An 11510-nucleotide genomic window follows, 5' to 3' on the forward strand; every position below is an offset into this window, starting at 1 on the left:
ATTTACCCAAACAGGGCCCACAGTTTGGCATTTCATCTTCTAGGGTTAGGTTTTTGGATGTTTAGGGTTTTCCATTGTTTCTCAACAATAAAGAGGCCTTTGAGCCTCATTATAACACAATTCAAAGGCATGTATCTGCCATGTCTCTTCTCAGAGATATGCTACCATCACCCTAGCTAGTTTATTTCTATTTCTGTTTGTAAGCATATTTCAGTATTTTAAAGTAATGAAATGAAGTATTATTTCTATTGCATCTCTATATGTATGGTTATATCTGTAATTTTTTGCATTCCTATTTAAATTCAGATCAGTGGTATCAAAGCGGTCTTCTCTTTCTCTATCTTTCCTTGTATGTCCCCAACGAGGTCGGGATATAAGGAGGCTGGGCTTGAACTGGTCGAACCTTTGCAAGACCAACCTCGCAAATCCCGATGGACTCCCATGGTGAATGAAAAGAAAGACGAGGGGGGCAGGAGATCCTATCAAAATCTTTCTCAAAGAAGCCCTCGAGCGAGAAAGGAACATGATGATGGACAACTTTGCCCAAATCCTTCTCGGGCTACCCAGGGGTGACAAATCTACTTCTAGTAGCTACTCTAGAATCCCCACACCCCTTAAGGTACAAGTTAACTTTGACATTGCCATATTTCAGGGTCAGATAGATGTAGGCCATAGCTGAGAAAATATTACATTCCCTCTTCTCATAGCGGCCCCCCATGTTAAGCACTGGTGAGAAACCTACTGCGAGTAAAATGATGAAAGTACGGCCTCACTGTTTTTAGTTGCACCCACTTGGAATTCATTTCGGACTTCCATCAAGGAGCAATACTACCCTGTTCGAAGCTATGAGGATCAATACATAAAGTGGACCACGCTACAACAAGGAAGGGATAAAGATGTGCCAGAGTTTACCAATATGTTCCACACCCTTCACAAAAAGTTGGGTATCAACGATTTAGAGCAGTGTTTGGTACTCAAATACCATGGCTTCCTGCACAAGTACATCTAGGAATAAATAGAATTCTTGAACATCTCCGCTCTCAGCATGGCATACCGATATGCCATCAAGATCGAGCAAAATTTTAAACAGAAGAATTGAGACTTTCAGTCTGCGAATTCGAAGCAAGGGAAAGGTTCCCCCAAACATCAGAACACAAGACAAAGCCAAGGTGGGGCAGCCCAAGACAACCCGACAAAGCTGCAAGCAAACAACAGTGCCGCGAAGCCAAAAAAGGACATGGGAAAGTGGTGTGAGTTCCATAAGAGCTCCATTAACAACACAAGTGAGTGTCCGGTCAAGCAGTCACTAGTGGCTGAGATAAAGGTTTCAGAATCAAATGCATGTTCCGACTCTGAGTCAGAACTCGACAAGGGGGATGAAAAAAGGATGAAGATTATCAATGCGGAGCCCAATGCCACCGTTCCCACCATGAAGATCCACAAGGAGGATCTCGAAGATCTAGAAGAGGAGGAGCATCTCTTCAACTCCCAGATGTGGGTAAAGGGCTCCCTACTACAGTTCATTATCGACAACAGGAGCCAAATAAACCTCATTTTGATAGAGGTCATGAAGCGACTGGGCTTACCGACCATAGCACATCCACAACCTTACACCATTGGGTTGCTTAACAAAGGACGGGATATTCGCGTGAGCCAATAGTGTCATCTTCCATACAACATCAAACCCTTCAGATGAGGTATTGTGTGATGTTTCTCCTCTTGATGTTTTTGATGTATTATTAGGACAACCATAGTTGTGGTAGTGACATGTTGTGTATGGATCAAGGCCCCGTGTTGTTATCGTTACTTTCATAAATAAGTTGTACAAGATACCGAAGGTACCACTAACTACCGCCATCTATTTGGTTACTGCAAAACAATGGAGTAAGCTCATTTCCAAAACTAAGAAATTTGTTTTCCTGATGATACGCCCTCATGGAAAGAAGAAGACTGTGGCCATGACCTCTAGACAAAGCCCCTCCACACGACAACTACAAATGGAAAAGGTCATGGAGGAGTACAAGGACATCTTCACCTCTCCCACAGAGGTTCCTCTACATTGTCAGATGAAGCACTCCATTGATCTGACCCCAAGTGCGTCACTGCCCAATGGACCAATCTATCAGTGCTTAGTTCTAGAGAACAATGAAATCAAGAGGTAGATTTAGCAGCTGCTGTAGAAACGTCACATCCGTCCAAGTTCATCACTCTGTGGGAGCCCAATCGTGTTGGTACAAAAGAAGATTGGGACTTGGAGACTCTGTATTGACTATTGGGCACTAAACAAGATCACTATCCATAATAGGTACCCGATCCCATAGATTGATGACCTCCTGGACCAACTAAAGGGGGGAAAATATTTCAGCAAGATCGATTTGAAGTCAGGATATCACCAGGTACCAATTGAACCCTCTGATGTGTGGAATAATGCCTTCAAAGCCAAGGATGACCTTTTTGAATGGTTGGTTATGCCTTTTAGATTGACGAATGCTCCTGCAGCCTTCATGAAGCTAATGGACGAGATCTTGCAACCATTCACCAACTCATTTGTAGTGGTATAATTTGACGACATCCTGATCTTTAGCCATAGTTTGGAAGAGCACCTCCACCACATCTGACAGGTTCTCCAAACACTTCCGCAACACATGTTATGTTTCAATTTGGAGAAATGCACTTTTGGCATGACCTAGGTTCAATATCTGGGATACATTATTGATGAATGGGGGAGTGCATGTGGATCTAGCCAAGATCCAAGTCATTTGGGATTGGCCATCTCCAACCACTCTGACAAATCTCCGCAGCTTTCTAGGTCTTGCCAACTTCTACCACAAGTTCGTGCTGGGATTTTCTCATATCACTTGGCCCTTGAGTCAAGTCACCAAGGGAGGAGTGAAAGAAAAATTCTTTTGGTCTGAATCTCAACAGAAGGCATTCACAAAGTTGAAATATTGCCTATGCTCGGCACTAGTGCTCACATTACTAGACTTGCAACAACCATTTGAGGTTGAGACACATGCCTCTAACTATACTATTGGGGCAGCCCTTACTCAACATGGGCATCCAGTGGCATATCACAATGAGACACTTTTAGACGCAGTCTGGAATTATCCCACTTATGAAAAGAGCTGTATTCCATTGTGCAGGTCTGCCGACAATGGAAGCATTACATTTTGGGGAAGGAAACGACCATCCACACACACCACCGATCCTTACAGTTCATACAGAGCCAAGGGAAATTGCAGAATGATCGCCATCATAAGTGGTCCACATACCTGCAACAATTCCATTTGAATATCAAGTATAAGAAGGGTAGCACCAATAATATTGCAGATTGCCATAGTCGACCACCGATCATGGCATTAACCACTGTGCTTAGCTTTTGTGGGCACGAGACTTCTGATTGGCTAGTTGTCTACAAAAGCGACACAGAATTTGGCCACACATACCAGACACTCTTGGAGGGTCAGCATGTTCCAAATTTTCACCTCAAGGATGCCCTGTTATGCCACATGGGTCACCTTTGTGTTCCTTCAAGCGAGCATGCCAAGATGATTTGGGAAGCACACTACAGTCGGGTTGCGGGGAATTTCGGGGTCAAGAAAATGGTGGTAGTACTATAGAAGTATTTCTATTGGTCGAATATTCGATAAGATGTCGAGATGTACATCAGATCATGCACTGCTTGCACAATTGCCAAACCAGCAATCAAGAAGCAAGGCCTCTATACCCCGCTGCCTACCTGTAGTCGACCTCGGGAATCCATCTCCATGGATTACATGTTGAGTCTTCCTTCTACTAAGAATGGAAACAACTGTGCTATTTTTGTCATGAACAGGTTCTTGAAGATGGCCATTATGGCGGCTTGCAAAAAGAATATCACAGCAGAAGCCACTGCTAAACTCTTCTTTGAATGAGTGTGGGTACAATTTGGGATCCCACCGAATATCATCTCAAATCGGGACAGCAAGTTCCTCAGTACATTTTTGTCCAGTCTCTGGTCAATGCTGGACACCAAACTCACTAAGTACACAGCCTTCAATCCTCAAACTGATGGCCAGACAGAGGTTGTCAACATGATGATCATACACATTCTGTACATGTACAACTCAAAGTATCCACACACATGGGATGAGAGCCTTCACTATGTTTAGCTTAGCTACAATCAGGCTCTCCACAGCTCAACTGGCCACAACCCTTTTCAGGTGGGCTTGGGATTCTAGCCACTATTTTCCATTGATGTGGCCATGCCATTTGCAACTACTCACGTAGATTCGGCTCATGTCCAATCTGAAACAGATAAGGAAAATAGTTTCATTGAGCACGTCCAACATATTCGCCAACAGGTCCACAACATTCTGGAGAAATCAAATGCCAAGTACAAGCAGCGACATGATCCACATCGGGTGCTGCACAAGTTTCAGGTAGGAGACAAATTTTGGTTGCATTTGCGAAAGTAACGCCTTACTGGAGCCTATCGGAAATTCATACCACTCTGTTATGGTACTTACACCATTACCAAGGCTGTGGGGGAAAATGCATTTGAGCTCATCATTCCCCCATTTCTTGAGCTATAACCAATGTTCAATGTGGACCACCTTCGACCATACTTTCCACCATTACTAAACACATCTGACATTGCAAAACAACTCACACCCATAGAGTTAAATCTAGATTGCATGGAACAAGCTACAACTGATCGGATCATGGACACACAGATCAAGCACACTTGTGGGCAGAATATCCAGCTGTATATAGTTGTCAAAGCAGGCCAACTCCTTCACCAGGGCAAGTGGCTCACCAAGGACCAAGTTCAGTAGAAGTTTCCTCATCTCATGTAGGAACTCAACACAATGCGGACCATTGCTTCCTAAGGGGGGAGGACTGATCCAGGTGGATATTGGTGGTCAACTGCCAAGTCCACTTGGACCCCCACCATTATTTCTTTCAACTTTTTAGTTTCCTTAATTGTAGCATAGTTGTACTATTTTTAGTAGTTTTTTGGGTCCTGAACTTTTAGAGCCATTTTGAGGTCCTAAATGACGTTTTTTGGGAAAAATAGGAGCAACATGGGTTCATAGATCGATGTTACTCTTTCCAAAGTTGTAGTTCTTGGATAGATATTTCTAACAAGATATTGTGCGTGTCAAACAGAAATCATATGCAAAATTTACGACCCTGGGAAGTTGATGTACCAATTTACCCAAACGGGGCCCATAGTTTGGCGTTTCATCTTCTAGGGTTAGGTTTTTGTATGTTTAGGGTTTTCCATTGTTTCTCAACAATAAATAGGCCTTCAAGCATCATTATAACACAGTTCAGAGGCATGTAGCCGCCACATCTCCTCTCAGAGATAAGCTACCGTCGGCCTAGCTAGTTTATTTCTATTTATGTTTCTAAGCATATTTTAGTGTTTTAAAGTAATGAAATGAAGTATTATTTCTGTTGCATCTCTATATGTATGGTTATATCTGTAATTTGTTGTGTTCATGTTTAAATCTGAATCAACAAAGCCCTAACTAAAAGGAAAAAGGGCAATATATTCGTAAAAAACAAGAGAATCTCTTACACCTCTCTAATGTAGCTCCTAAGAAATTTTGGAGGCAAATTCTAACAAGGAAGACTAAAGATAATAATAAATTTGCTTTACACAACTAGAATTCCTATCTTAAAAAGCTTTATTATTCTCCAAATGCCATGGATAAATTTGAAATCCTTCTAACAATGAAAGAAGTTTTCTCATTAGAAGACATTGATTTTGGGTTAAATGCTTGGAAAATGGGAAAGCTAAGGACATTGAAGGTTACCAAGTAGAAATCTTAAAAATTGGAGGTCATGTCCTCATCCCCCACATCCACAAGCTTTACAATCAAGCGGTCAAGCAAGGGTTTCGTTAAGCATGGACTCAAAGCCTAATTATCCCTAATTTTAAAAGTGGGGATACAAATAACCCCTCTAATTATCGAACAATTATGATCAGCCCTCTCTTAGCCAAGTTATATGGTATTATTTCTGGAAAGAAGTTGAGCATATGACTTGAAAGTGAAGGTAAGTGGCTAAACGCCAAGCAAATTTTAGAAGGCATCACTCAACAATGGACCACCTCATTACGCTTAGGATCATTGTGGAAGAATGCCGCAATGATAAATCCAATCTCTTTTGTTGCTTTGTGGACTCTAGAAAGGCTTTCGATATAGTTCCTCGAAACAACATGTGGAATAGATTAGAAGAGCTACAGGTTCCTTTCAAGTTGAGAGTTGCCACTATAAGGTTATACGAGAATGTAATTTCCCAGTTAAAAAGAAATGAGGGGTGGTCGAAAGATATTAAGTGTAATATCGGAGTTAAACAAGGTTGCACCCTCTCCCCTACCCTATTTTGCATTTACATCGACAGGCTAGAAGGTTGTTTAGAGGAAGCAGGCTGTGCTGTCACGATCTTAGCTGGGATAGTCATCATCCTTCTTCTCTATGCTGACGATATTTTTCTTCTTGCAATGTTCCCATTTGATATTGATAAGAAACTTACACTTCTTAGGGATTTCTGCTCTACCATGGGTATGACTGTTAGCACTGACATAAAAGAAGTTATGATTATCAAATCCAAGAAGGACACTTACGCTAATTTTGTGTATGACAATAGTAACTTGGAGAAGTGTCTTCTTACAAGTACCTAGGAATTGATATTCATCACAAGCTCAACTGGAACTATAACATTGAGAAAATTATTAATGGGGGGTGGAAAGATTATTTTGCTCTTGAAAATAATTGTAAAACAAAAAACCTCGTAATGTGGGATAGAAAGAAATTCCTCTCTAAAAATTTACTCACTCTTGTTATCTTATATGGATGTGAGGTTTGGGGTTGCAGCATCTCTAGAGAATCCTGGTTAAAGATTGAACAAATCCATAAGAATTTTATAACATATAACCTCAAAATTAAAAGCAATACACCCTATCCCATTATCCTTGTAGAAGTGGGTCTTGCCCCTATCGAGAGCCTAGCTATGACTATGCATCTGTTGTACAAGCGCAAACTCAATAACATAGGAGACCATAGACTTCCTAAGCTAGCTTTAACTTCCAACCAAAACCACCCAAGGCTCAAACGAGGTTGGTATAAAGAGACTAGGGCCTGGTTAAACCATTGGGAGATTGAAGAGAATGTTGCATTGCAAAACATTAATAACATTAAAAATATTGTTACTTCTAATTTCAAAGGAAAAAATGTGGTGTGAGAAAGATTTGGCGGCTAAAATAATATTAAGATATTATAAGAAGGTCATCAACCCCACCCTAGACGATCAAAAGCATCTCTCTGTCTTAACTAGCTCAAAGAAGAAAATTAATATAGCCAAGATGATAACGAACTCTCATGGGCTCCATAGTGAAATGGGTCGTTGGGCAGTTCCTAAAACACCATGGATGGAAATGATCTGCCATCTCTGTGAGAATATGAACATTGAGGATGAAAATCACTTCCTCTTAGAGTGCTCTGCATACAACCACATTAGATCTCAGTTTCATAATCTTTGCTACAATACTCACTTTCCTAGCCTTTTATGATGTCAAAATTATAGTGAGCTCAGAAGGTTTCTCTCCAAGCTTTTGAGCATATGAATAAAATCTTAAATCAAACTAAATAATTTGTTTCTTAGGTCCGATAGACCAAAGTTTGGTTCCAATGGATGTTAATCGTCATCATCATCATCATTACAAAAATTATAAAACTCAAGTTGAAACATCAAAATTACCTCAACATGGTTGACAATTTAAAAAAAACAATTAAATAAATAAATTTCAAAGATACAAATCAATTTTTAAATCTTTTCAATATGGAGGAATTTGCAAGTGAAGAAAACAATTTTTAAATTCTTTTAAGATAAATAAAATTATTTTATTTTAAAATTTCTAATTTAAAATTAACAATATTCAATTTTAGAAATAAATTTTAAAAATATAAATATTTCTGAAATAAATAAGAAAATAAGTTAATCCTTTAAAAGTAAAGGGTATTTAGTAGGAGTTAAAGTTTGTTCATTATAAATTATTATGGGTAATTCTTAGTAGTTGTGGTTTAGTAGTGTAGTTTTTTTTTTAATAATGTTGATGAATAAATCTGAATTAGTGGATAGCTAGCAATGATAATTTTCTTTACTACTAATTTGACAACCAAATTATGGTATATTTTTTAAATATTTAACAAAATAAAAAAATAAACTTAATAAACCATTTATCTAATTTATAGCATATTTTTAAATAAATAAATAAATTTATCCTCTTGAAAAGCTACTGAAACATTGAAATATGTAGAAGTTACTGATCAAACTTGTAACTCCAAAAACGGCAAACTCCAACAAATTCATGCTTGATTACTCTAAAAACCTCAGAAAACATAAAAGGGCAAAAATTGCTACAAGGAAAACCATATCCAGACATAGAAGATTCCTTTTTTTCCATTCTCTTCTTGAAGGACAATCTGGTCCGTTCAGAACTTTTGTAAAACACTTAGGCAACGATTACTCATGGACGTTTCTTAGATTAATTGCAAACAACAGCAACGCTTTATAATGGAAAGAAACACCAGAGGAAATGATTGGTAGTTGAGTCAACACCACTCATTTTATTTGCAGAAGGCTGCAAGTACCCTTCTAGGTGGGGTTGAAGGCCTTCTCGCATGCTGTACAAAGCGATTGTCCAGCACCAGAACATCACCAACTTCCCATGTGATGTCCACACAGTCTTCTTCAGCTATTTGGATTAATAGTTCCATTGCATCTTCAGGAAACAGGGATCCGTCAGTGAGTGTTGGGGTTGCTTGTCGAAGTGCCGAAGGGTTGAACAATGCTTTCCTCTTGTCTACGTCCCCGTCAACAGTTCTTATGGAAACAATAGGTCCTATTTCAAACAACATTGTACCATCTGCCCAAGTTATTTTGGATACTGGAACACCTGATGTTGCAAGCCTGGAACACCACATAAACATCAATTTCGTTACCCCGTACTTTTTTTCTTTCAAAACAATTTGATTATTTTTTATGAAAGACATGAAAAACAAAAGAAGCTCATAGACAATTTACATCAAGAAGCAATAAAACAGAATGACTAACTTTGAAAACCTGCTTCCACACAATCTAGATTTTTTCATACATGCTGCATGTAACTTCAATTTATTCTTACTTCCTTTCTGCTTCCTGCTTGGTGGTGGTTTCGTAACGGGACTGCCAGCCCTTCAAAAAGGATCGAGGATCGTCGTCCTGAGGGACGCTACAGGAATAGATCAGCCCCCCATCCTCCAGTTTTCTAACAAGTTGTGGAAATTTCTGTTCCATTCGTTGGGTGATCTTAGTGCTTAAAACAATTGCTGTCTGCCCTCCCTCCGGAGGCGCAATCTCACAGAAGAAAATTAATTTGGTACGAAAACTATCGAACTGAAAGGGGAACCCAAAAAAACGCCAAGAATCAGTTTGAAGAGCAAGAAAAAAGAAAAGGAAACTGTAGTGTGGAGTGCAAGGAGGATGGACTTACCATAGCCATCTCGTGATGGAATTTGATGGGTTGCTCCAAAGGAGTTTCGTTTGCAGTGTAAACCCTTCCTTCAACCCTGGTTCTTGAAGCTAAGCCCAGATATGGATGTTCTTCCCATCCAAATGCTTCGACAACAGCATTGAAATCTGATGCGCTTCTCAGTGGAAATCCTCTGAAGAGAAGCGCCCCAGTCCGTTTTAGATGATTGTCGATCCATTCCCTGTTGTGTTGGATGGAGTCGACCAAGGACACAATCGACGGGCTTTCAGCTACAGACGGAGGCAGCAAAACCATAGGAAAGAGACTGCCATCTTCAAGAATCTGCTGTTGGGCAATTCTCCCTTGTTCTAAGAAGGCCAATTCTTCCATTGTTTTATCTCGTTGCTGTTCAGAATGCTCAACTGAATCGATGGTACAACAGTTCCTGGCCTGTCCTCAAGTTAGGTGTATATGCAAGATATTTGGTGCATTGCCTCACATGTGGGTAACACCTTAGTCCCCAAGTAGTCAATTTATGGAAGAAAATAGGAAGCAATGATCACCACTTTTCTTTACATTCACACATTGTCATTGGAGTTTTTTCGACCAAAGTATCTATTGGCACCTTTATCGTCAAATTGTCAATATATTAAAGAAAGTGAATAGCAATGACCACTATTTATCTTCTCATTCACACTTAAAAACATTGGAAAACGCATTTACACAAAGCATTCAAGTTTTTCCAAATTACATATATTGTATTGTATATGTTAAAACTAATTTTTAAGACAAGCTGTCACTCATTCAAATGACAACTTTGAACCATAAAGTAGCCTTGCCTTGCCACATTTGCATAAAGAATTTTTCTATAAGGTGATAGGTTTTATGAAACAAATATGTTATAAATGTGGATGGAATTTTAATTTGAATAAAATTTCTTTTATATTAAAATCATAAAATAAATATATTTATAGATAGAATTTATATATATTATACAGAGTAATAGATTTAAACTAAAACCTATTATGATGACGATAATGGTGGTTAACGTCCACTGAGACCAAATTGGTCTATCGGACCTATAGTTTTCTTAGCTTTTAATTGTCTCGCTATTCGTTTTTCTTGGCGAGATTGGTGCTGTAGCTTTTTTTTTTTCTCTACGGTCTTCCAACTGCCTTTATCTTGCATCTCCTTCATCTCTTATGGTTCTTGGGACAGTGGTGTCTTAGCTTCACGATCTATTGTGTTTGTCCTGTTGAAGATAGTCAGAGAAGAAGTTTGGTCTAGGAGATCTACTTTACTGTTGAATGAAGATTTATTTTGTGCAATATTCGAATCCCCATAACTGTTGATGCTTGAGGTGTTGTCGAGTTCACTTTTTTGTTGTTGGGGCGGACTTCCCCCCTACTTGTCTTGAGAGTTGTTTCTTTCTTGCCCGATTTTTTGTGATTCAGAGTTTTCTCGAGAGTATTCTTCTTTGATGACAGTGTAGTGTTATTTTTGTGCTCCTTCTGACCATATAGATTTGTGCTGATTTTTTCTAGCAGAATTTTTCTGGGAGGCTTTTGGGAAATTTTTGGCTAGATGGCCTCTCCCAAAGCAGGATTAACATCTGAAGAGGACACTTTCATAATCAAGTTTCTAGTTTCACACATAGTCTTTACTTGTTAAGTGTATTTCAGCTAGGAATCCGGCACTAAAGTCCATTTCCACACAGATGTGTATATAGGTGGTTCTAACATATTCTTCTGTTTCTGGGCACCTGCAGTAAAATTTCCCAATTGCATTTCCAATGGCTTTTAGCGAGGAGGAATTCCAGAGATGCAAGGGTAGGTTTGGAAAATCTCACCCAAACTAGTGCTAAGGTTATGATTGTTGTTGAGGGATCGAATGATGAGTTCCATGGCTTCATGGATAGGCCTGAGTTTTCCCAAAACCAAGGGCCAGAATCTAGAGTACATTGTCTGCTTTCAGAGTTTTCAAAATCTATTATAAAAAAATCCCTAGC

At 39.3% G+C, this 11510-nt stretch overlaps 1 protein-coding gene across 1 annotated transcript; it reads right to left on the bottom strand.

The window, feature by feature from the left end:
• Nucleotides 1-8347: 8347 nt before the first annotated feature.
• LOC149232555 (clavaminate synthase-like protein At3g21360) lies at nucleotides 8348-10021 on the bottom strand. Its single transcript, XM_089376513.1, has 3 exons — nucleotides 9524-10021; nucleotides 9176-9426; nucleotides 8348-8961 (listed from the first exon to the last, which is right to left on the bottom strand). The coding sequence occupies exons 1-3, from the start codon at nucleotides 9890-9892 to the stop codon at nucleotides 8619-8621; spliced, it is 963 nt and encodes a 320-aa protein (XP_089232639.1). The 5' UTR covers nucleotides 9893-10021; the 3' UTR covers nucleotides 8348-8618.
• Nucleotides 10022-11510: the final 1489 nt, after the last annotated feature.

Source organism: Pinus tabuliformis, chromosome J (assembly GCF_031772625.1).
Source record: "Pinus tabuliformis cultivar Carrire ecotype Pingquan chromosome J, CPIR1, whole genome shotgun sequence".
NCBI classification, from domain to species: Eukaryota; Viridiplantae; Streptophyta; class Pinopsida; order Pinales; family Pinaceae; genus Pinus; species Pinus tabuliformis.